Source organism: Helianthus annuus, chromosome 15 (assembly GCF_002127325.2).
Source record: "Helianthus annuus cultivar XRQ/B chromosome 15, HanXRQr2.0-SUNRISE, whole genome shotgun sequence".
Classification (NCBI taxonomy): domain Eukaryota; kingdom Viridiplantae; phylum Streptophyta; class Magnoliopsida; order Asterales; family Asteraceae; genus Helianthus; species Helianthus annuus.
In genome coordinates, this window is record NC_035447.2 from 118,975,304 (window position 1) to 118,999,916 (window position 24,613).

General features: G+C 43.6%; 1 protein-coding gene across 1 annotated transcript; it reads right to left on the reverse strand.

Annotated features, from left to right (window-relative positions):
- Positions 1-561: 561 nt before the first annotated feature.
- On the reverse strand, positions 562-1,557 carry LOC110914095 (uncharacterized mitochondrial protein AtMg00810-like). Its single transcript, XM_022158916.1, has one exon. The coding sequence runs from the start codon at positions 1,555-1,557 to the stop codon at positions 562-564; it is 996 nt and encodes a 331-aa protein (XP_022014608.1).
- Between the last annotated feature and the right edge of the window lie 23,056 nt (positions 1,558-24,613).

The window sequence follows — 24,613 nt, forward strand, 5'->3', positions numbered from 1 at the left end:
ACTTACATCGTAGCAGAACCTCGCTATATTAGGGGGTATAATTCCCGGGTATAATAACGCCACTACAGAATTTTAGAAAGAAAGAAAGAATTTGAGCGATCGGACTGAAGACCCGATGCGTGCTATTTATAGGGCCTGATCCTATCTTTCTCGCGGCCCGCGTGACATGAGCATAAGGCCTACGCGGCCCGCGTTGACTCCGGTCAACTGCGTAGCTTAGCTGAGTCGTTTACTAGCTTGTCCGGGTGTTGGGCCACGTGGCGGCCCAGGGCTGCGCCACAATTCAGGACACTCGCGGCCCGCATGGACTTAAGCGATCTTGTACGCGGCCCGCATCAACTAACGGTTTAAACGGAGTCCAATTACATCCTAATGCGGCCCGTATGAGCTTGAGGTGAGGTCCTACGCGGCCCGCCTCAGCTTACTAATTATTGTTTTTAATTTATTTAATATGTTATATTGTATTTTGGGCTCGGTTTTCATATACGGGGTGCATATAAAGACATATTGATACATTTCAAGATATGTTAGGGTGTCAGAAATATTATGAGGGTGTCGGTTTTACCGAGGGTTGTTATAGTTATCCCCCCTCAAGCGAGACGGTGGTAGACTAAGCCGGAGCATTGAGCGTAAGCTTTCGAATTGCGGTTTAGGCAAGCTCTTCATAAAAATGTCTGCCACCTGAAGCTTGGATGGAATGAACTTGGTGAGTAACTTACCCAAAGCAACAAGCTCTCTAATGAAGTGATAGTGAAGTTCCAAGTGTTTAACCCGCTTGTGAGCAACGAGATTCTGAGTTATAAAAAATGCACTCTGGTTATCACATAGAAGCGTTGGGCACTTTGTAGGTAGGACCCCAAGTTCACTTAGAAGATGAGTTATACCAATAATTTCTGCCACCGTATTAGCCATGGCCCGATACTCAGATTCACAACTGTAGCGGGACACAGTTGGTTGTTTCTTTGAACTCCAAGAAATAAGATTGCCTCCAAAGAAGATAGAATAACCATAGGTGAACCTCCTTGTTTCTAGACACTTGGACCAATTCGCATCAGAGAACCCAAGTATGTTCATATTGGTTGGTTTAGTAAAATTGAGCCTATACGATAGCGTGCCTTTAACATATCTAAGAATGCGTTTGACTTCTTGGAAATGTTGTGTTGTTGGAGCATGTAAAAATTGACTCACTTGATTTACGGCATACGGAAGATCAGGATGAGTGATAGTTAAGTATTGTATTGCACCAACTATGGATCGATAAAAAGTCGGATCGTGGTACGGGTCACCCATTGAGGTAAACGAGACCGTGGATGAGAGAGGTGTAGCCGCCGGTTTTGCATCCATCATACGAGCTCCTTCAAGCACTTTGGTAGCGTATTTCGCTTGATGTATAAACAAACCTTGATGCATGTGAACAACCTCAAGGCCAAGAAAGTAACTAAGTTCACCTAAATCTTTAAGTGCAAACTTAGTGTTGAGAGCTTTAATAAATTCCTGTAGTTTGTGTCCTTGATTACCTGTCACAATAACATCATCAACATATACAAGAACATACATAGCACCGTTGGTGCACGATGTCTAAAGCCTACGTCTTAAGTCTAGGTCATAATGTATAGGGGTCTAAATGTCAAATCTGTAAAGTTAAGGGGCATTATTGTAATTTCTCATGAATTAGTAGTGCCCTTGTTAAAAATAAACAAAGACGGATCTGCCCGAGAGCAGATAAATCCACTACGAACAAGAAAGTCACTTAGTCTACGAAACCAGGCCCGTGGGGCTTGTTTTAACCCATAGAGAGCTTTGTTCAGTTTAAAGACATGATCTTGAAACTGCGGGTCAAGAAATCCCGGTGGTTGTTCCATATAAATAGATTCACTTAAGTTCCCATGGAGAAAAGCATTGTTAACATCAAGTTGGTGTAACTTCTAATTATTTAAGACAGCAATGGTCATAATAATGCGAATTGTAGATGCTTTGACAACTAGACTAAAAGTGTGAGAGTAATAAAGTCCCGGGTATTGAGAAAAACCATGAGCAACGAGGCGGGCTTTATGACGATCAATAGTGCCATCAGAGAGATATTTTGTCCGAAAGAGCCACTTGGAGCCAACTATGTGCCGATTAGTAAGACGAGGAACGAGGGACCAGGTTTAATTTTTATGAAGCGCATCGAGCTCTTTGTACATAGCATCCTGCCATTTAGGGTCTTTAACCGCAGATTTATGAGTTTTAGGGTCACTAGCCGCAAGCAAGGCATGATGGAGTGGTTGAGTAACCAAATGGGAGAAGTCAGCAAAATGGCGAGGTTTAAAAATGCTGGTTTTGGCCCGAGTAATCATCGGATGAGATGGTAGGGCTGGCGGTGTAGGAACCGCAGAGACCGCCTGTCACACCCCCAAAATCCACCTGCGGAGTACTACCGCTTAGGAGCGTGACATGACCAGGATCAAGCCACCAATTATATCAAACATAGCATTTAATACTAACCATAGACATAATTGATGTTCAAAACCAAACATTGTATATGTAGCGGAAGCATTTAAGTAAAACCCAAAACTAAGTATTAATGTGTGAATGTAAAAGTGTTTAATAGGCATTCACGTGTCCTTGTCCACAACGACCCGCTTCTCCTCTGGTGCAAGCTCCAAGTATACCTAAGGTCCTGCAAGGCATGCAGCAAATAATCAACAAACTAGTTGAGCGAGTTCACAGAAAGTAAGTTCGTAACAGTAATATGTAAGTTCATCTAGTGGGGGCTTCCCATACGAGTATATACTATTGGTAAGGGACTCTCACATTTATCCTTAACAATGGGGGATTCCCATTTTGGTACTTACTAGACTAATTGCAACCATGTGTTCTTCTTAATCCGAGAACAGGAATACGTACTAGGTCACGCAGGATTTACGTGAGTGCCCTTCCCCGAGGACAGTGGTACGTGTGGGGTTTACGCAGGATTTACGTAAGTGTCCTTCCGACCCGGAAGACAGTAGTGGGTATTAGGTTACGCAGGATTTACGTAAGTGTCCTCCCGACCCGGGAGACAATGGTAGATACTAGTTTACGCAGGTTTTACGTAAGTGTCCTGACTATCCTGAGGACGATGGTCTATAGTCTAGCGATTGCGTAAGTACGAGTAATCATTCCATATCCAACATATCCAACCCAATTCCCAACCCGGGAATCCCATGCCTTGGTTGTGTGAACTCACCTTGGTTTGCTCGGCAGATACACAAAGAGAAAGGGTTCTTGAACTAACAGTGGTCAACCACGTCCTAACAGGGTTACCACACAAGTCAGGTTTTGACTTCAAGCATTGCACACGATTATCACATAAGATAGCATATAGGAAACACACACGAATCATGGCAATTACGCGACCTCATGTATAACAGTTATATCATATTCAAGGATGGGCTCGCACAAGCCCAACCGTCTTGTGCGATCCATCATATGTTTCCCAAACATACCCGGCCCAAATATTAAACCCATCAGAAAGTGGCCCAAAAGATATACGTGTAAGTGACATTGTGCGATTCAGTGTTACTTGTGCGGTTAAGTCCAGCCCAATAACCTTCCGGCCCAGACAATATAAACCGGCCTTGTGCGACTCGTATTGGGCTTAGAGGCCCAATCGTTGAACACATGTGCGATTCAGCCGGTCTTGTACGATCAGGAATGGGCTTGTGCGTCCGGATCTTTGGGCTGTCCGGCTCAACAGTTAAATGAACATATAACTTGTGTGTGGCCCAACACCTTGTGCGATCCACACTAGCTTGTGCGATCCACCAGGTGTTGTGCGATCAGGCAAGGCTACTGGTACGTCTAATACTTGTGCGACTGAGGTAATGCCTTGTGCGACTGGATCAGCTTGTGTGATCGGACCAGTTTGTGCGAGTGGGCTTGTGTGATTTCAGCCAAGATGTGCGATTGGTTTTAATTTCCGGAAATCATTCCCATAATCATGCTAATCAGTTACAAATCACATAACAGTTTCCTTATACAACAATCCATTAACATAATTCCTATTATTCGATTAACCAACTATAGATCAAACAAGGCAATAACAACATGATTTTGCATGAACCCTAACCTAAATCCTCATGAACACTAAACATATAAGCAGGTATCTTGTATCATTCCCTTACACCCGAACAAGTCAAATAATTCATCCAACACGTTGTGTAACAATCCAGCCGATAAATCATGCATTCGGTTTACATCATACTCACCAAAATACGATTGACAACCTAGATTGATTCATATATGTGAGCCGATCAACAACACACTATTAACTACTATCATAAGCAATCATGTGAACAAGGATCCTCGGTTATCAAGCACGTATCCCTAATAGCAACAACATACAATCAAAACATACACCACTAACCGGATTATGAGTAAAAGCAAGGTGATCCGAGTAGGGGATGCTCTTGCCGTCGGGTTCCAAGCAAACGAGAGAGAGAGAGAAAAGTCTAGGGTTCTTGTGTGTGTTTTCTTGTGTTTGCTAGTTGTGAGAAACAAACCCACCACTTGGGTGTTTGTACGAATAAAAGGAGTGGGCCGGCCCTTGCTTGGGCTGCCCTTGGGCCGTGTGCGAGTGAAGTAGCCCAACATGGGCTTGTGCGATTGTTGTGTATGTGTGTTGTGCGGTCGGGTCATAACCATACATAAATACATTACATACACAAGCGTAATAATCATACTTTCAATTAATCGATCAAGTTCATATAATCAAGTTCATATAATCACATATCGTGCACAAAGTAAATCTAAAGTTCGAGTTGTCACATTATCCCCAACTAATTGGAAATTTCGTCTCGAAATTTGGTATGCACTCACTGAGGAAGCTAGGTAAGCTGTATTGTTCACTGATTTTCCTGGGGTGTCACATCCTCCCCCCGTTGATCTGGAATTTCGTCCCGAAATTCCGAAGTAGTAGCTTCAGCCTCAGTAGTGGTTGCATTGGTTCCGAATAACTGGGGGTACTTTTCTGTCATCCTGTCTTCGCGTTCCCAGGTGTACTCTGGGCCACGTTTGGAGTTCCAACGTACTCGAACAAGAGGGATTCTCTTGTTTTTGAGGACCTTCACATCCCGGTCCGTGATTTCAACTGGTTCCTCGACGAACTGCAACCGCTCGTCGATAGTGAGTTCTTTAAAAGGAATGATGAGGTTTTCATCTGATAGGCACTTCTTTAGGTTCGACACATGAAAAACATTGTGAACTGCCCCGAGTTCAGCTGGTAGGTTTAGCTTGTATGCTACTTTGCCAATCTTTTCTATGATTTCGAATGGTCCGACGTACCGCGGATTCAGTTTGCCCCGTTTGCCAAAACGTACCACACCCTTCCAGGGCGAGACTTTAAGTAATACCCGGTCCCCGACCTGAAATTCCAAAGGCTTTCTACGCTTGTCCGCGTAGGCTTTCTGACGGTCGCGTGCTGCCGCCATGCGTTGTCGTATCTGTGCTATCTTTTCTGTGGCGTCCACTACAATCTCTGGACCCGTGATCTGACTATCCCCCACCTCTGCCCAACAGAGAGGTGACCGGCATTTACGCCCGTACAATGCCTCGAATGGAGCGGCTTGAATGCTGGTGTGATAACTATTATTATACGAGAACTCCACCAAAGGGAGGTGCTTTTCCCAGCCGTTGCCGAAGTCTATAACGCATGCCCGAAGCATGTCTTCAAGAGTTTGGATCGTTCGCTCAGACTGTCCATCCGTCTGAGGATGATATGCTGTGCTCATGTCTAAGCGTGAGCCGAAAGATTTATGCATCGCTTGCCATAGCTCTGACGTGAACCGTGCATCGCGATCCGAAATGATGGAGGTGGGCACTCCGTGCCTCGAAACAACTTCTTTAAGATAGACGTCTGCGAGAGTGGAGAACTTATCCGTTTCCTTTACAGGTAGGAGTGCAGACTTGGTGAGTCGATCCACGATCACCCATATGGTATCATTCCCACGCTGGGATCTGGGTAAGCCCGTGACAAAATCCATGGAAATTTCTTCCCATTTCCATTGAGGTATCTTAGGCTGCTGAAGTAGGCCCGCTGGTTTCTGGTATTCAACCTTGACTCTCGCACAGGTCAAGCATTTTCCAACGTACGTAGCGATGTGGGCCTTCATGCTAGGCCACCAATAAGTAGTTTTGATGTCGTGGTACATTTTATCCGACCCTGGATGTACCGAGTAGCGAGACTTGTGAGCTTCATCCATTACAAGTTCGCGTAGACCGCCATAAAGTGGGACCCAAATACGCCCCGTTACATAGTAGGCGCCGTCTGCCTTCTGTTCCATTTGCTGTCGTGAGCCGCGTAAGGCTTCAGCCTTGACGTTTTCGGGCTTCAATGCTTCTGCCTGAGCATCTCGTATCTGTGCAGGAAGGCTAGACTGAATCGTAAGCTGTAGCGCTCGCACGCGCCGAGGTAAGGTGTCTTTCCGACTGAGGGCATCAGCCACAACATTGGCCTTGCCTGGATGGTACTTGATAGCGCATTCGTAATCGTTCAGTAACTCGACCCATCGCCGTTGACGCATATTCAAATCCTTCTGCTTAAGAATATCCTCGAGACTCCTGTGATCGGTATAAATCGTGCACCTGGTACCGTACAGGTAGTGTCGCCATATCTTAAGCGCGAAAACAACAGCTCCCAGCTCTAAATCGTGCGTCGTGTAGTTCCGTTCGTGAATCTTGAGTTGACGTGAGGCGTAAGCAATGACCTTGTCGCGCTGCATTAACACACATCCAAGTCCCCGAATGGATGCATCACAATAAACCACGAAGTCATCTGTGCCCTCTGGCAGAGAGAGGATAGGTGCACTGCAAAGCCTATCCTTTAGGTGCTGAAAAGCAGTCTCCTGGGGATCTCCCCAACGGTAGGTGACACCCTTCTGTGTCAGTAGCGTAAGCGGCTGAGCAATCTTTGAGAAATCCTTGATAAACCATCTGTAGTAACCCGCCAAACCCAAGAATTGGCGTATTTCCGTTGGCGTTCGTGGTGCAGGCCAGTTCCTGATCGAGTCTACCTTGGATGGATCGACATGGATCCCATCCTTGTTTACTACGTGGCCTAAGAAATGGACTTCACGAAGCCAGAAGTCGCATTTCGAAAACTTAGCGTATAGCTGTTCCTTCCGAAGGAGTTCCAAAATAAGGCGTAGATGCTGCTCGTGTTCCTCCTGACTCTTGGAGTAGATCAGAATGTCGTCGATGAAAACAATGACGAACTTGTCAAGATAGGGTTTGCACACCCTGTTCATAAGGTCCATAAATACGGCAGGCGCGTTCGTTAATCCGAACGGCATGACAAGAAACTCGTAGTGGCCATAACGAGTTCTGAATGCAGTCTTGGAGACGTCCTCATCCCGGACTCTCAGCTGATGATAACCTGATCTCAGGTCTATCTTCGAATAGTAACACGACCCTTGCAACTGGTCGAATAAGTCGTCGATGCGCAGAAGAGGATAACGGTTCTTCACCGTCACCTTGTTGAGTTCACGGTAGTCGATGCACATTCTGAACGTACCGTCTTTCTTTTTCACAAATAGTACTGGAGCTCCCCAAGGCGAAGAGCTTGGACGAATGAAGCCCTTTTCCAAGAGCTCTTGTAGCTGCTTTGACAGTTCCTCCAATTCTGATGGAGCTAGACGATATGGTGCGCGAGCTATGGGTGCTGCTCCTGGAGCGAGCTCGATTTGAAATTCGACCTGACGGTGAGGCGGTAAGCCAGGTAAGTCTTCAGGAAACACCTGAGGGTAGTCGCGTACAACTGGAATATCCTCCAATTTCTTTTCCTTTGCTGATGCGTCTGAAACGAGTGCCAAGATTGCGGTGTGACCCTTCCGCAAACATTTCTGAGCCTTCAAGAAAGAGATGATGCCAACCACAGCACCACTCTTGTCGCCTTGGACTTCAAGAGGTTCTTGACCAGAACGTGGAATACGAATGATCTTCTCACTGCATAAGATCTCTGCCTGATGTTGGGATAACCAATCCATCCCAATAACGATATCAAAACTTCCCAAGACTATGGGAATAAGGTCGATAGAAAAAGCTTGACCAGCTAGGATAAGATTACAACCCTGAACTACGTGCGTGGCTTCTAGACTTTTACCGTTAGCTAACTCTACTACATGTTTGGTGGGTAAAAGTGTTGGTGCACGTTTTAGCAGTTGACACATTTTCACAGACATATAGCTTGTATCCACACCCGAATCAAACAAAACAGTAACGTAAATATTGTCGAGGAGAAACTTACCCATAACCACATTGGGATCGTTCACCGCGTCACCTCGACCTAGCACAAAAGCGCGTCCCCTAGCCTCGTTGCCATTATTATTGTTGTTCCCACCGTTGTTGTTCCCGTTGCCCTGGTTATTGTTGTTGCGATTCTGGTTCAACTGAGGGCAGTCGCGTTTGAAATGACCCTCAACCCCACACTGGAAACATCCCCGGTTTCCACGCTGTGGCTGCTGCTGTTGCTGTGGGTTCTGTGGAGCAGGTTGTTGCGGTTGCTGATTCTGATTTGCAGGCCGTGGGCTCCTACAGTCTTTAGCCTCGTGACCCATCTTGAGACATCTTTGACAACGACCCTTGTTGCACTGGCCGATGTGATGCCTGTTGCAGTTGTGACACTTGGGGTGAAACCCTTGATACCTTCTTTGTCTATGACCACCAGAGGATTGCTGACTAGGACTCTAGTAGTGGTCAGTCTTCTGCTGCTGAGCTTGGGATTGAACGGATGCTGAACCTTTGCTTGAATCCCCATCCCACTTTCTTTTGTTGTCACTAGGTGTAGTGGGAGTAGCGGCTGAAGTGGTAGCACTAATGCGTTTGGGCAACTTGTTCTGATCCACCGCCTGATCCGTGAGGCGATGAGCAAGACGCTGGACGTCTTGGATGTTATCGAGGTTAGCCGACGTGACGTGGCTCTGAATCTCTGAGGCTAGACCCTTGAGGTACAACTCGATGCGCTTGATCGGAGGGTCTACCATAGTAGGACACAAAATAGCTAGTTCGTTCGATCGCTTCGTGTAAGCTTCTATCTCTGACCCCGTCATCTTCAAGTGATAAAACTCGTTTTCCAGCTTGTGAATGTCGTCACGCGTGCAGTACTCACGCTTGATGAGTTCCTTGAAATCGTTCCAGGGTGTGGCGTTAGCAGCTGCCAACCCGAGAATCTGAACTTGGGCGTTCCACCAAGTTAGTGCTATTCCTTCGAGAGTGCCAGTGGCGTACTTCACCCTGCGAGCCTCAGGGCACTCACACATTTCGAAAACTGACTCGAGCTTCTCAAACCAGTGGAGGAGTCCCACTGCCCCCTCTGTGCCGCTGAAAGTACTTGGACGACAGTCCATGAAGTTCTTAAAGGTGCAAACTTGCTGCGCTGGTTGACCTATTGTATACGAATAGGACAAAGTTTAAATACAAGGGCTAGTTTAGGAATGTAGGATCTAAAGATCCTAGCGAAAGTTATGACTACAGGATATACTACCTGCTTGAGCAGCTGCAAGTGCCGCAGCAACTTGAGCTTGAACGAGAGCCTCTAGCTGGGCTTGTGTCATGTTGATTCGTCCAGACATGATCTTCATAGTAAAAGTAACGTAAGTGAGAGTGGTTCGCGAGTAGGGCGATGACAGAAAAGTGTAAGCACGTAGGTATTCTCGTGTAATAAAGTCATGTGTATCTAAGCGTAATGCGAGCAAAGTTCTAAGCAGTTCTAGCAAACAGGCAATAAACATAAACCTTATTACCTAGGATGTCGAGTCTTGCACGTGGAGCGAAGCGTCGTTGTGGATCGTTGAGAGCACTGTTCTGGTTATAGTCTGGTTTTAATAAAAACGTTTTCCCATATTAAAACCAAGTTCTCTATAACCAATGGCTCTGATACCAATCTGTCACACCCCCAAAATCCACCTGCGGAGTACTACCGCTTGGGAGCGTGACATGACCAGGATCAAGCCACCAATTATATCAAACATAGCATTTAATACTAACCATAGACATAATTGATGTTCAAAACCAAACATTGTATATGTAGCGGAAGCATTTAAGTAAAACCCAAAACTAAGTATTAATGTGTGAATGTAAAAGTGTTTAATAGGCATTCACGTGTCCTTGTCCACAACGACCCGCTTCTCCTCTGGTGCAAGCTCCAAGTATACCTAAGGTCCTGCAAGGCATGCAGCAAATAATCAACAAACTAGTTGAGCGAGTTCACAGAAAGTAAGTTCGTAACAGTAATATGTAAGTTCAGCTAGTGGGGGCTTCCCATACGAGTATATACTATTGGTGAGGGACTCTCACATTTATCCTTAACAATGGGGGATTCCCATTTTGGTACTTACTAGACTAATTGCAACCATGTGTTCTTCTTAATCCGAGAACAGGAATACGTACTAGGTCACGCAGGATTTACGTGAGTGCCCTTCCCCGAGGACAGTGGTACGTGTGGGGTTTACGCAGGATTTACGTAAGTGTCCTTCCGACCCGGAAGACAGTAGTGGGTATTAGGTTACGCAGGATTTACGTAAGTGTCCTCCCGACCCGGGAGACAATGGTAGATACTAGTTTACGCAGGTTTTACGTAAGTGTCCTGACTATCCTGAGGACGATGGTCTATAGTCTAGCGATTGCGTAAGTACGAGTAATCATTCCATATCCAACATATCCAACCCAATTCCCAACCCGGGAATCCCATGCCTTGGCTGTGTGAACTCACCTTGGTTTGCTCGGCAGATACACAAAGAGAAAGGGATCTTGAACTAACAGTGGTCAACCACGTCCTAACAGGGTTACCACACAAGTCAGGTTTTGACTTCAAGAATTGCACACGATTATCACATAAAATAGCATATAGGAAACACACACGAATCATGGCAATTACGCGACCTCATGTATAACAGTTATATCATATTCAAGGATGGGCTCGCACAAGCCCAACCGTCTTGTGCGATCCATCATATGTTTCCCAAACATACCCGGCCCAAATATTAAACCCATCAGAAAGTGGCCCAAAAGATATACGTGTAAGTGACATTGTGCGATTCAGTGTTACTTGTGCGGTTAAGTCCAGCCCAATAACCTTCCGGCCCAGACAATATAAACCGGCCTTGTGCGACTCGTATTGGGCTTAGAGGCCCAATCGTTGAACACATGTGCGATTCAGCCGGTCTTGTACGATCAGGAATGGGCTTGTGCGTCCGGATCTTTGGGCTGTCCGGCCCAACAGTTAAATGAACATATAACTTGTGTGTGGCCCAACACCTTGTGCGATCCACACTAGCTTGTGCGATCCACCAGGTGTTGTGCGATCAGGCAAGGCTACTGGTACGTCTAATACTTGTGCGACTGAGGTAATGCCTTGTGCGACTGGATCAGCTTGTGTGATCGGACCAGTTTGTGCGAGTGGGCTTGTGTGATTTCAGCCAAGATGTGCGATTGGTTTTAATTTCCGGAAATCATTCCCATAATCATGCTAATCAGTTACAAATCACATAACAGTTTCCTTATACAACAATCCATTAACATAATTCCTATTATTCGGTTAACCAACTATAGATCAAACAAGGCAATAACAACATGATTTTGCATGAACCCTAACCTAAATCCTCATGAACACTAAACATATAAGCAGGTATCTTGTATCATTCCCTTACACCCGAACAAGTCAAATAATTCATCCAACACGTTGTGTAACAATCCAGCCGATAAATCATGCATTCGGTTTACATCATACTCACCAAAATAGGATTGACAACCTAGATTGATTCATATATGTGAGCCGATCAACAACACACTATTAACTACTATCATAAGCAATCATGTGAACAAGGATCCTCGGTTATCAAGCACGTATCCCTAATAGCAACAACATACAATCAAAACATACACCACTAACCGGATTATGAGTAAAAGCAAGGTGATCCGAGTAGGGGATGCTCTTGCCGTCGGGTTCCAAGCAAACGAGAGAGAGAGAGAAAAGTCTAGGGTTCTTGTGTGTGTTTTCTTGTGTTTGCTAGTTGTGAGAAACAAACCCACCACTTGGGTGTTTGTACGAATAAAAGGAGTGGGCCGGCCCTTGCTTGGGCTGCCCTTGGGCCGTGTGCGAGTGAAGTAGCCCAACATGGGCTTGTGCGATTGTTGTGTATTTGTGTTGTGCGGTCGGGTCATAACCATACATAAATACATTACATACACAAGCGTAATAATCATACTTTCAATTAATCGATCAAGTTCATATAATCACATATTGTGCACAAAGTAAATCTAAAGTTCGAGTTGTCACACCGCCAAGGGCGGACTGGCGGCAGACGAAGGAGACGTAGGGAGCGATGGTATCTCTTCTGATGAAGACGATGGGGTAGGGGAAAGAGGTGGCGACGTAAACGGATGCACCAGAAGCGGTGAGGAGATTGGTGGGGTAGAAGAGTGAGATAGCACATCAACAGAGAGTTTATGTTGGTCAACTAGTGGAGAGGTAGCCGAAGGCATGGTGGGGGTGGCCAATGGAGTGGGAGTGGGAGCATCATCCTGAAATGTAATAAGATCAAGCTGTGAAAGGCTTGGTGTGGCCGAACTACCTTGAAACGGGAAGATGGATTCATCAAAACGCGCATGACGAGAGATATATACACGATTGGTAATAGGATCAAGGCAACGGTACCCTTTGTGTATCGGACTGTATCCAATGAACACACATGGAAGGCTCGTAGGTGCTAATTTGTGGTTGGCATAATCCCGAAGATACGGGAACACACGACACCCATATGCACGAAAAGTGTTGTAGTTTTGTGTTTTATGAAATAAAAGCTCATATGGAGATGCACCTTCTAACGTTGGAGTGGGTAAACGATTAATGTAAACAGCGGATGACAAAGCACAACCCAAAAAGACGTAGGAAGTTGAGCATTGAACATTATGGCCAAACCTGTTTCAACAACATGTCGATGTTTGCGCTCGACATGTCCATTTTTTTGCGGTGTATATGGACACGAGAGACGATGTAGGGTGCCATTTTGTTCAAATAGAGACCGAACTCTATGGTTAACAAATTCAGTGCCACCGTCACTTTGAAACACTTTAACCTTTGATGAAAATTGGTTTTGTATGAGTTTTAAAAAAATGTCTAATGTATGATAGAAATCCGATTTTAGACGGAGAGGATAGAACCAAGAAAAACGAGAATAATGATCCACAAATATGACATAATATCTAAAGTTATCGTTTGAGTAAACCTGTGATGGACCCCAAAGGTCACAATGGATAAGATCAAGAGGCTTAGTAGCCCTATTATTATTTGATTCAAACGGTAACCTTTTAGATTTGGCTATTTGACATGATTGACATAATTGAGGTTTAGGTAATAAAGCAGAAACGGACAAAGAACCACGTTTATTTTGATTATCAATAACATCGAAATGGGCATGTCCCAAGCGGGACTGCCAAATTTCAAAAGATGCGGTGGAAAACGACGACGTAGAAAGCAAGCATGAGAAGTGGCCTTCAAAACGTAAAGACCATCTTCACAGTGACCGCGAGCCAGAACCTGTCTTGTTTTGCGATCCTGGATAAAGAAAGAAGGATAAGAAAATAGGACATCAACAGGGTTATCCATAGTAAGTTTGCTAATTGAGAGAAGATTGCGTGTAAGATGTGGCACAACAAGAACATTATTTAATTTTAATGAATTGGAGAGAGTAGAGGAACCTGTTCGGGCAACCGGTAGTGAGTGACTGTTCCCAAACAGAACCGAATGATTACCTGAAGATGGTGTGGTGTTGAGGACATTTTGATCATTGGGAGTCATGTGGTCTGTTGCTCCCGAATCAGCAAACCAATCGGGACGAGATTCATTAACAACACATTTCGATGAGAAAGCATTAGCAATGCTCTCATCAACCGAATTGTGACGATTAGCAAAGGTGGACAATGAGGGGCATGCATAGGCATAATGGCCCGATTGACGACACAGTTGGCAATGGGGCAGTCTCCTGTTATAACCACGACCACCATTGCGACCATCACGGTTGCCGGTTCCAGCGAAACGAGAAAAACGACCACCATGACCACGCATAGGAGTGGAGGTGCGATCGGCCTGAGCTGTGAAAGCAAAAGGAGGCTGATTGTTTGCATATAACGACCGAAAAAACATTTCATGGCTTTCGGCTTTGGCAATAAGATCCTGAAGAGATGGCGGGGGCTGAACTGATTTGATGATGGCAGAAAATTACTCAAAAGAGGGTCCTAGACCACAAAGAAACCAGTGAGTCTAGTCATCCCGGTTAACTGGATATCCGATCGCCGCCAATTAGTCCGTTAAACCCTTGAATTGACGACCAAAGTCAGCCACAGTTTTAGACCCTTTTAGAAGAGTGCGAAGCTGATCACGTAGGTTCTGGACCCGTTCAATAGAAGTGTTACCATAGGCAGCTTCAAGAGACTGCCACCTTTGACGAGCGGTGGCATGGCCATCCACTACGGTCATCGCTTCCTCCGATAGCGTGGCATTGATGAGAACAATGGTGCATTGATCAGCAGCGAGCCATGAAACATATTCAGGATTAGGGGAGGTTTTATCATTAGTAGTAACAGTGGGAGTTGGGGAATCAACCGAGCCATCAACATGTGATATTAGACCTTGAAGGGAAAGAAGAGGCTCCATTTAGGTTTTCCAAAGGAGGTAGTTGGAGGATGAGAGTTTGATGGGGATGAGATTAGCAAGAGAGTGAGGGAGGGGGGTGGATTCGGAAGAAGGGGAGGCCATAGCAACCGACGATGAAGAATGAGGGAGGGAGGGAGGGTGGATCGGTTTTGGCTCTATACCATGTAGGAAATGTTAACTCTCACTATGACTAAACACGTTACAAGAAGATCATACATATAGGCAAAGAATTAATGTGAAATTAATAACAAACATCAATGAGAATAAATGAATAATTATGGGGACTCTTGAGTGTTAGGAGGAATGTGATAGGTTGTAACTACGGTCTACCACTAACTAGTCATCCAATTAAATAAGTGTAATATAGATTTTCTCTAAGGGATATAGTGTGATGGTAAGGTGTCTCCCCTCTATACTAAGGTAAAGAGTTCAATTCTTGCAATGTACATGTATAGGCATAGTCAACATAAGTCTCCCAGCGAACTTTAACCAACGGAATGCACTTGCGTTTAAGCCATTTGACTTCACGATCCATAATTTCCACAGGTTTCTCAACAAAATGTAGTGTTTTATCAACACGAATTTCGTCAAGTGGTATGTGGAGGTTCTCATCAGCTAAACACTTTTTGAGATTGGATACGTGGAAGGTTGGATGAACATTTCCAAGTTCAAGAGGTAATGCAAGTCTGTAGGCTACCTTACCGATTCTTTCGACGATCTTGAATGGTCCAACGTATCTAGGTGCAAGTTTTCCTTTCTTTCCAAATCTGATCACACCTTTCCAAGGTGAGACCTTAAGTAATACACGATCACCGACTTGGAATTCTAAGGGCTTGCGTCGTTTGTCCGCGTAACTCTTTTGACGGCTTCGAGCTGCCTGTAAGTTATCACGAACCTTCTTAACCTTGTCAGTTGTCTTTAGAATGAGGTCAGGTCCAGTAAGCTAAGCCTCACCTATTTCATTCCAGCAGACAGGTGAACAACATTTTCGACCATAGAGAGCCTCAAAAGGAGCCATATTGATGCTGGAGTGATAACTATTGTTGTAGGAGAATTCAATCAATGGAAGATGTGAATCCCAACTACCACCAAAATCGATCACACAAGCTCTAAGCATATCCTCCAGTGTCTGGATTGTTCTTTCAGTTTGGCCATCTGTTTGTGGATGATATGCTGTGCTAAGATTGAGTTGGGTCCCCATAGCAGATTGCATGGTTCTCCAAAAACGAGAAGAGAAACGAGCATCTCTATCAGAAATAATGTTCAAGGGAACACCATGTCGAGATACAATTTCATCCACATAGATTTTAGCCAGATCTTCAACAGATAGATTCTCACGGATCGGCAGGAAATGCGTTGACTTTGTAAGACGATCAACAACTACCCAGATGGCATCATGACCTTTCTTAGTGCGCGGGAGTTTGGTAATGAGATCCATAGCAATGTTTTCCCATTTCCAAACTGGGATCTCAGGTTGCTCCAAAAGACCATAAGGATGCTGGTGTTCAGCCTTAACCTTGAGACACGTAAGGCATTTGGAAACGTACAAGGCAATGTCTTTCTTCATACCAGGCCACCAATACTGAGTACGAAGATCCTTATACATTTTGTCTGAGCCGGGATGAACAGAATAACGAGACTTATGGGCCTCATCCATAAGCAAAGTGCGAAGATCATCTTGGCTTGGGACCCACAAACGGTTCATGAAATAATATGATCCATCTTCCTTCAGCTCAAGATCAGGCTTAATGTGATAGGGTAATTCCTTACCCATCAAGTCTTGTGAAACACAAGCCTGTTGAGCCTGAGTAATGCGTGCTTGGATATCAGATCGAGCTTGAACAGCAGATTGAACACGAACACAATGAAGCATAGTACGTTCCTTACGACTTAATGCGTCAGCCACAACATTCGCTTTACCAGGATGGTAGCGAATTTCGCAATCATAGTCGTTTAGGAGTTCGACCCAACGTCTTTGCCTCATGTTGAGTTCTTTCTGATTGAAGATATGCTGAAGACTTTTGTGGTCAGTGAAAACCACGCACTTTGTACCATACAAATAGTGTCTCCAGATTTTGAGAGCGAAGACAACTGCACCCAACTCAAGATCATGAGTGGTGTAGTTTCTCTCATGTACCTTCAATTGTCTTGATGCGTAGGCTATGACTTTATTCCTTTGCATCAGAACACAGCCAAGACCCAATTTCGATGCATCAGAGTAGACAACAAAATCATCATTGCCTTCAGGCAAAGTTAGAATAGGTGCATCACAAAGCTTCAGCTTCAAGGTCTGAAATGCTTCTTCTTACTTAGAACCCCATTCAAAGGGTTTATTCTTCTGAGTTAGGGCAGTTAGAGGAACTGCAATCTTCGAGAAGTTCTCGATGAAGCGGCGGTAATAACCCGCAAGACCAAGAAAAGAACGAACCTCAGTAGGAGTAGTAGGCGTATCCCAATCCTTAATCGCACTGATCTTGGAGGGATCTACATGTATACCTTGTTCGTTGACAATATGTCCTAAAAATTGAACTTCCTTAAGCCAAAATTCACACTTGGAGAACTTGGCAAAAAGTTGCTCTTTCTTTAGGAGTTCCAGAGTAAGATGAAGATGGCGCTCGTGATCAGTTCGCGTCTTAGAAGAAATCAAGATGTCATCGATAAAAACGATGATGAACTTATCTAAATAAGGCTTGCAGACCCTATTCATTAAGTCCATAAATACAGCAGGAGCATTGGTCAAACCGAATGGCATGACTGTGAACTCATAATGCCCATATCGAGTGCGGAATGCTGTCTTGGGAACACACGAAGTTGATGATACCCAGAACGAAGATCGATCTTCGAGAAGCATGTAGCACCCTGCAACTGGTCAAAGAGATCATCAATGCGAGGTAGGGGATATCGATTCTTGATGGTAAGCTTATTCAGCTCACGATAATCGATACACATTCTGAAGGATCCATCCTTCTTCTTGACAAAAAGAATGGGAGCACCCCAAGGTGAAAAGCTAGGACGGATAAAACCTTTGTCAGAAAGCTCTTGAAGCTGCTTAGACAGTTCTTGCATCTCAGATGGTGCAAGGCGATATGGAGCTCTGGCAATAGGATTTGCACCAGGTACAAGATCAATACGGAACTCGATTTGGCGTGCTGGAGGTAGACCAGGCAACTCTTCAGGAAACAACTCCGGATAATCCCGAACAACAGGGATATCTTGAATAGACTTACCTTGGTCTTTATCTGCCGTAACATGTGCCAGGAAGGCCACATAGTTCTTTCGCAGATACTTCCGAGCGTGAAAACAAGACATAAGCTTGAGGCTATTAGCAGGTTTTTCACCATGAACCTGTAGTATCTCACCTGACGAAAGCGGCACACGAACGATCTTCTCAAAACAAACTACCTCTGCGTGATTCTTGGCTAACCAATCCATACCAACAATAATGTCGAAGCTCCCAAGTTGCATAGGCGTGAGGTCAATAGGAAAAAGATGGTCGTTGAGGTTCAACTGGCAGTTGCGAAAAACAGAATCAAGAACAATGGGTTCACCATTCACAACTTCTACTGTCAAAGGCTTTCCTAGTTTCGTTCTAGACACGCGAAGCAAAGGCTCAAAAGATAACGACACAAAACTCTTATCGGCCCCTGAATCAAAAAGAACGGATGCAGGTTGATTATTAACTAAGAACGTACCGTTCACCACCTCGTTGTCTGCTTGCGCCTCAACAGCATTCATATTAAAAGCTCGTCCACGAGCCTGAGCCTGAACTGGATTTGCATTAACCAGCCTTGGACACTGGTTTCGATAATGGGTCAGGTCTCCGCAATTAAAGCACGAGCCAGGACGATAGTGAGGTCGTGCAGCTTGTGCTTGCTGTTGAACAGGTAGTTGAGCTCCCTGTTGGGCTGGATTTCTAGCAGAACGACAAACCTCTGCAAGATGACCCGATTTTCCACAGCTGGTACAGAAACGACACGGGAGTTGCTGTTGATGGTGACTATTGCACCTATTGCACAAAGGTGCATTCCCTTCATACCGCTTCTTTGCGGGAGGCTGCGCTGGCTGATTGGGAGCCGCTTGGTTCTGTTGGGCAGTGATGGCAAAATTTTGGGAAGCCTTTCGCTTCCTGGAGCCCTTTGATGAGCCAGAATCCTTCCCCTTCTTACCTTTCTTGCTATCCCCTTTGTCAGACGCCTGATTCTTGCCCTTGTCACCCTTCCTATGCAATTTACCCTTTCTGATCTGCGATTCTGTCAACGTTGCAGATAGTTCGATTGCCTGACGAACAGTGGTAGGTTTACTACCAGTAACGATGTCTTGCACAGAGTCAGGTAGACCATCGATGTATCTTTCGATAGCCTTGTCAAGTGGGGTGACCATTGTTGGGCATAACAAACTCAACTCTTCATATCTCTCCGTATACGCCCGGTGCTCACCACTAACCTGTTTCAGATCGTCAAACTCCCTTTCCAACTTTCGTAGCTCATGACGAGGACAAAACTCACTTATCATGAGAGTCTTCAATTCAGCCCATGTTTGCGCTAAAGCGACTTCAGCACCTCGATCTCTCATAACCCTGTTCCACCATGTTAACGCCCTCTTCTGAAAAACACTTGAAGCAAACTCAACTTTGCGATTATCAGGACACTGAACATGACGGAAAGTATTCTCAATGCTCTCAAACCATTGAAGGAGCCCAGTTGCCCCCTCAGTACCACTGAACTTGAGTAGTTTAGCCGAATTGAAGCTCTTGAAGTTACAAGGAGCGTTCTGATTGATGTTGGCTTGGTTAAACTGAGTAATAAGATTCGGGAACACAGCAGCCATATGTTGTGCGATGATTTCTGCCAGTTCAGCATTGGGTAGCTGATTTTCGCGTCGAGGAGGCATGCTAAAAAGAGGAAAACATGAGAGGAAACGAGTGAGATGATTAGATGAAAAGAACGAGACGAAACAAAATCAACAAAGCAAGGATGGTGGTCATTTGTCCGTATCACAAAGCAAACAAACGACACACAGTGACTAATCAAAGTAAATGGGCTCATAAATAATGCTTAGCGAAGACATGCTCGCCTATAAGTGAACACTCACCCCAGGAGTTCCCAGGTAAGAGTGACTGGTCCGATTATGTGGATTTGTACGAACACTCTAGCCTTAGACAGAAAACCCAGGGTACAGGCATTCACCCTTCCAGTTTGCACGTGTTCACACTATTTAGAACCCAAAACTTTGACGAGATTTTGAAAACTTGGAAGGCACAAGGCCAAAAGAATCATTTAAAAACAAATGATAAAGCTTCAAAATCAAATTGAAAAACCAAAAAGGGTTCAAAACCGCATAAGAAATCATTTGAAAACAGAAGATTGTTTTTCAAAAATCGTTTTAGAAAACTGGGTTCTTGTTTTGGTGATCACCTAAGGATAGGTGAAGTGCATGTTTTAAAATCTAAACACAAGACCACTTGTGTTGGGGTCCTAGAAAGGTTATAGTCTAGGTCAAAGCATTACTAATAACCTAATTCCCTATAACCATTGGCTCTGATACCAACTCTTCTGTCACACCCCGACCACGTAAAACATCAAATCGTGGCGGAAACGTCGGGGAGTGTTGTAACAGAATTATTGTTCCACAACCAAGGTAATTTATATAATATTTTATTCATCACCCAAGGGTGGAATACATTGTTTCAAACGAGAACCCACAAGTTACATTGTCTTAAAATAAAAAGAAACAAAGTACATAACAAGTTTTAACTAGTCTAGATCCATTTTATCGTCACTAAGGCCCAAGTCCACCCTAGTGTATCACGATCATCCTATGCATTTGCTCCTGAAACACATGTGAAAATAGGTACGTCAGCATAAAAATGCCTGTGAGACACATAGGTTTTGTGAAAATAGGATCCATGACTTAGGTTTTAGAAAAAAAAAACGTTTAATGAAATGTAGTCATGAACCTTGTTGATTGTATTGTTTGTAAATCATTTGAAAAACGATGGAAGATATGTATTTTTGGAAGAATAATGTATGGTTAAATGAATAACCAAGTAAAATAAGTTGTATAAAACAAGTTATTTGTAAAACAATGTATTGTGAAAAATATGTTATATAGCTAAACTGAAATGATTTAAGCAACGCTGCGATGCGTAATATCATACAAATACTTATATATAGGAAGTACCAGCGGCGTATCCACCATGTTTGTATCATATTATACACGCCTCGTTACTTAAATCACTTACCAAAACAAACCACCAATGTAAACATGTTTATGTTTAACCAAAATGTCAAAATGTTTATGTCAATGTCAATCATGTCATGTGTAAACAAAATGTCATGTATGGTAAGTGAAATATGTATCAACTAAACCATAGGTGAAAATGCACAAAACAAAGTATTGAAGTAAAACTCAGTTTAAATCAACGTTATGTTTTGTGGAGATGCATGCTATACTGAATACAAACATTTATGCGGAATTGTGAAAATGCATACATTCAAGCCTTGTGACTGTGGTGATAAACCTTTAAACAAATTAAAGGTCTATCGGTTTTTATGTTTAAATTGAATTCGGTCATTCCTTTCATCCAAACATACCCAGGATGTCAGGAACGGGAGTTGTCAATTCCTATGGTACCACTACCTACTAACGAGCGGCGTGATCAAAGTTAATGAATGTATATGGTCCCACTTAAACAAACCAAATGTCATACCCAAGATGTAAGCATGTAAAAACAATGCACAAAGTATGTAATCAAATGTACACACATAGCGTGAAATGTCATGTAAAATAAATGTACTAAGTATGATGAACATACATAGCATGAAAACGTTATGTAAAACAAGTGTACTAAGTATGATGAACATACATAGCATGAAAATGTCATGTAAAACAAGTGTACTAAGTATGATGAACATACATAGCATGAAAATGTCATGTAAAACAATGTACTAATGAATATAGCAAGTATATAATGCGAAAACGTGAAAGCATGAAAGTAACAAGTAGGCACATGTGTTTCACCCCAAAATGTTTGGAAAACAATAAAAGAGGGGACTATGTACTCACTTGAGACTGCTTAGAAGTCGTAGGATAACCACCAAGCAATGCTAGAAGATCACGGAATCAAACGGCACCTATATAGGTATCTACATTAATAACCGGACCTATCGGAGGATCGGGTAGTACGAGGTTTCGTAAACCAAATAAGTGTGGGAACTTATGTAATATGGTCTAACAAAGCCTACGTACTAAAACGAAACCTATCCTAAGTGCTCTTGACCCGTTACGACCCGCTTATGTAGCTTATGCTACTTTAACGCGTCGTTCGCGTAAAACGCGTTTGGAACGCCTAACTAGCCCTATGATAAACAAGATATGCCTTAACATGTTTAATATTGTTGTTAAATCAGTTTAGATACCAAAAATTATGTTACATAGGCTTAAAATGAATTTTGGCGTAAAAAGGGTATTTTGGTAATTTACCTAAGGCACATACATTACCTATCATACAACTAGTTAAACGATGTGACCATCCTCGGAAGGTTATTCCCTATACAACTATGGTCACCTAAAGTGTTTGGTCGGATCTAGGGGTGTTCAAAAAACTCGTGGCTCGCAACTCGCTCGAAACTCGCTCGAAAAAAGCTCGAAGAAAGCTCGGCTCGAAATTGGCTCGGGTGTAAACGAGCCAGCTCGGCTCGGCTCGGTTTGTAAACGAGCCGAGCTCGAGCTTGGCCTGGCTCGGCTCGTGAGCTCGTGAGCTGGCTCGATAAGGTTTACATCCATCATTTTCTTTGTCCCACATCGCTTAGAACACAAAAACTAAGGGAGTATCTCCCCTATAAAAGAAGGTAAAGACAAGGTACAAAGTAAATTAACTATTTATACTTGCATATTTAACTATATGGTTAAATTAAATGGCAATTATAGCCCTCAGTTTATGAAGAAATTCATTTTTAAGTAGTAAATTTTGCGATTTTTTGTTAGTTCGAGCTAGATCGAGCCGAGCTGAGCTAGCTCGAATTCTAATCGAGCCGAGCTCGAGCCTCAAATCTCAGCTCGATTTGAAATTTGAGCTCGAGCCGAGCCAGCTCGAATCGAGTTCGAGCCGAGCTCGAGCTAGGCATAGCTCGGCTCGACTCGGCTCGTTTACAGCCCTAGTCGGATCCTAATGATCGACCAAATGGGTCGGGTTCGTAAGCATAAGCGATTGATTAGATCGCTTACCTTACGACCCTTAGACAAGCACAAAACTAGAAGCGACGAGCTAAACATGCTAGAACATGTTTAGTAATGTTAGAAAACAGGTTTGGCATTAAAACAAACGGTTTTAATACCCTAGAGTAGTTTGGTTACAAAATACGCAAGAAAACGCATTTTGACCGAAGCTACGACTCGTCACTGAGCCTAGATAACATGGTAATCAGTAGGTATAGTCACTAGGGACTATAACCATCGTGATTACGCTCACGTTATGAAGTTCAAACGAACTTCGCATTGACCATAAACTGGTCAATGCAGAAAGTCAAACGCAGTTTTGTTGGTGCACTTGTGTCTGTACTTTGTCTGTATTTTGTCATGATACAAAACGATGTCTTTTGATAGTCCGAGTTACGTCTTAGGCTTGGTTTGTATATGTGTTTTGATGTAAGTTTGACCAAGTCAACCATCCTCCTGGTTTGACTTGGCCAAACAGTTAACACATGGTTTGTAAGTTGTTTGTGTCGAAGGATGAGTCATCGAAGGATTGTTTATATCCTTCGATGAGCTCGAAGGATAACTTTTGATGGATATATATGGACCTCGAAGGATACATCCTTCGAGGTATATGTGGATCCTTCGGTAGGTGTCTGATCGATAGATGATGTTTCGATCAGTCTTTCTGATCCTTCGACCAGACAATCTGTTATGAGTATATATAGTCTTGTAATGGGTTCACTTCATAGTTAGACACAGAGACAGTAAGACAGAAAGATAGAAAGTGTGTGTGTGAGTGAACTTAGTCTTGTAGAGAGCGTATTTTCAGTTTGGTCAAGGGCTGTAACCGTGTCCACTGAAATACAAGAGAAAACTTTGATATCTCGTGTGTCTTCCTTTCTCTTTGTAGCTTGTGTTCTCATATAAACTACCGGTTTGCATTCTAGCTTGGATTCCGCACTTGCTAGTGTGTTAAACATAACAAGGATAAGGTTTAACCTCGTCCTCCGGGGGACCTACAAGTGGTATCAGAGCCGTGGCTCTTTTCCTTGTTAAAAAACCGAGTTTATACAAGACTTTGGAGTGTTTGGACAAAACTCACATGGTTTAGCACCCGTTTTTAGTGTTTTTCTCGCATTTCTAGACGTAAAAACGTGTTCTAAACTAACCGGGTGTGTTAAAGGACGGTTTGGGTGACTTAAAAACTTGTTTTTAAGAAGTTTGGTAATTTCCGGCCAAATTCCGGCTTATTCCGGTGACCGGTTTCTGGATAAGATCCTTCCATTTTAAGTAATATTTTATTGGTCAAATCCTGGTTTGGTAAAAGGTATGGTTTAAACATACCTTCTGCCGAAAGTTTCTACCAACCAATCACCTTTTCACCAACCTATCACCTTTTGTCTGCAGTGTTCGTACAGATCGAACGATATCCTTCGAAGTCGAAAGATCATCTTTCGATCAAAGGAGGTTCGATAGATAACCATCCTTCGAACATCCTTCGAAGTCTGTGACTTATCTTTCGATCCAAGGAATCTTTTCGAAGGATATATTGTTCGATCTACAGTTCTTATTCGAAAGATAAGGATCCTTCGTTTTGGAGAATCTTTCGAAATCATTGTTCGAAATTCAACAGTGATCTTTCGAACACTGTTGATCCTTCGAACAAGTATTGATCTTTCGATCCTAGTCTGTTTGAGTTTAACAAGTTTGTGTTTTTCAGGTCTTTCGATCAAGGATCTTTCGGCT

Coding starts and splice junctions, on each gene's coding strand:
- LOC110914095 (XM_022158916.1), bottom strand. CDS start 1,557: ATGTATGTTCTTGTATATGTTGATGATGTTATTGTGACAGGTAATCAA.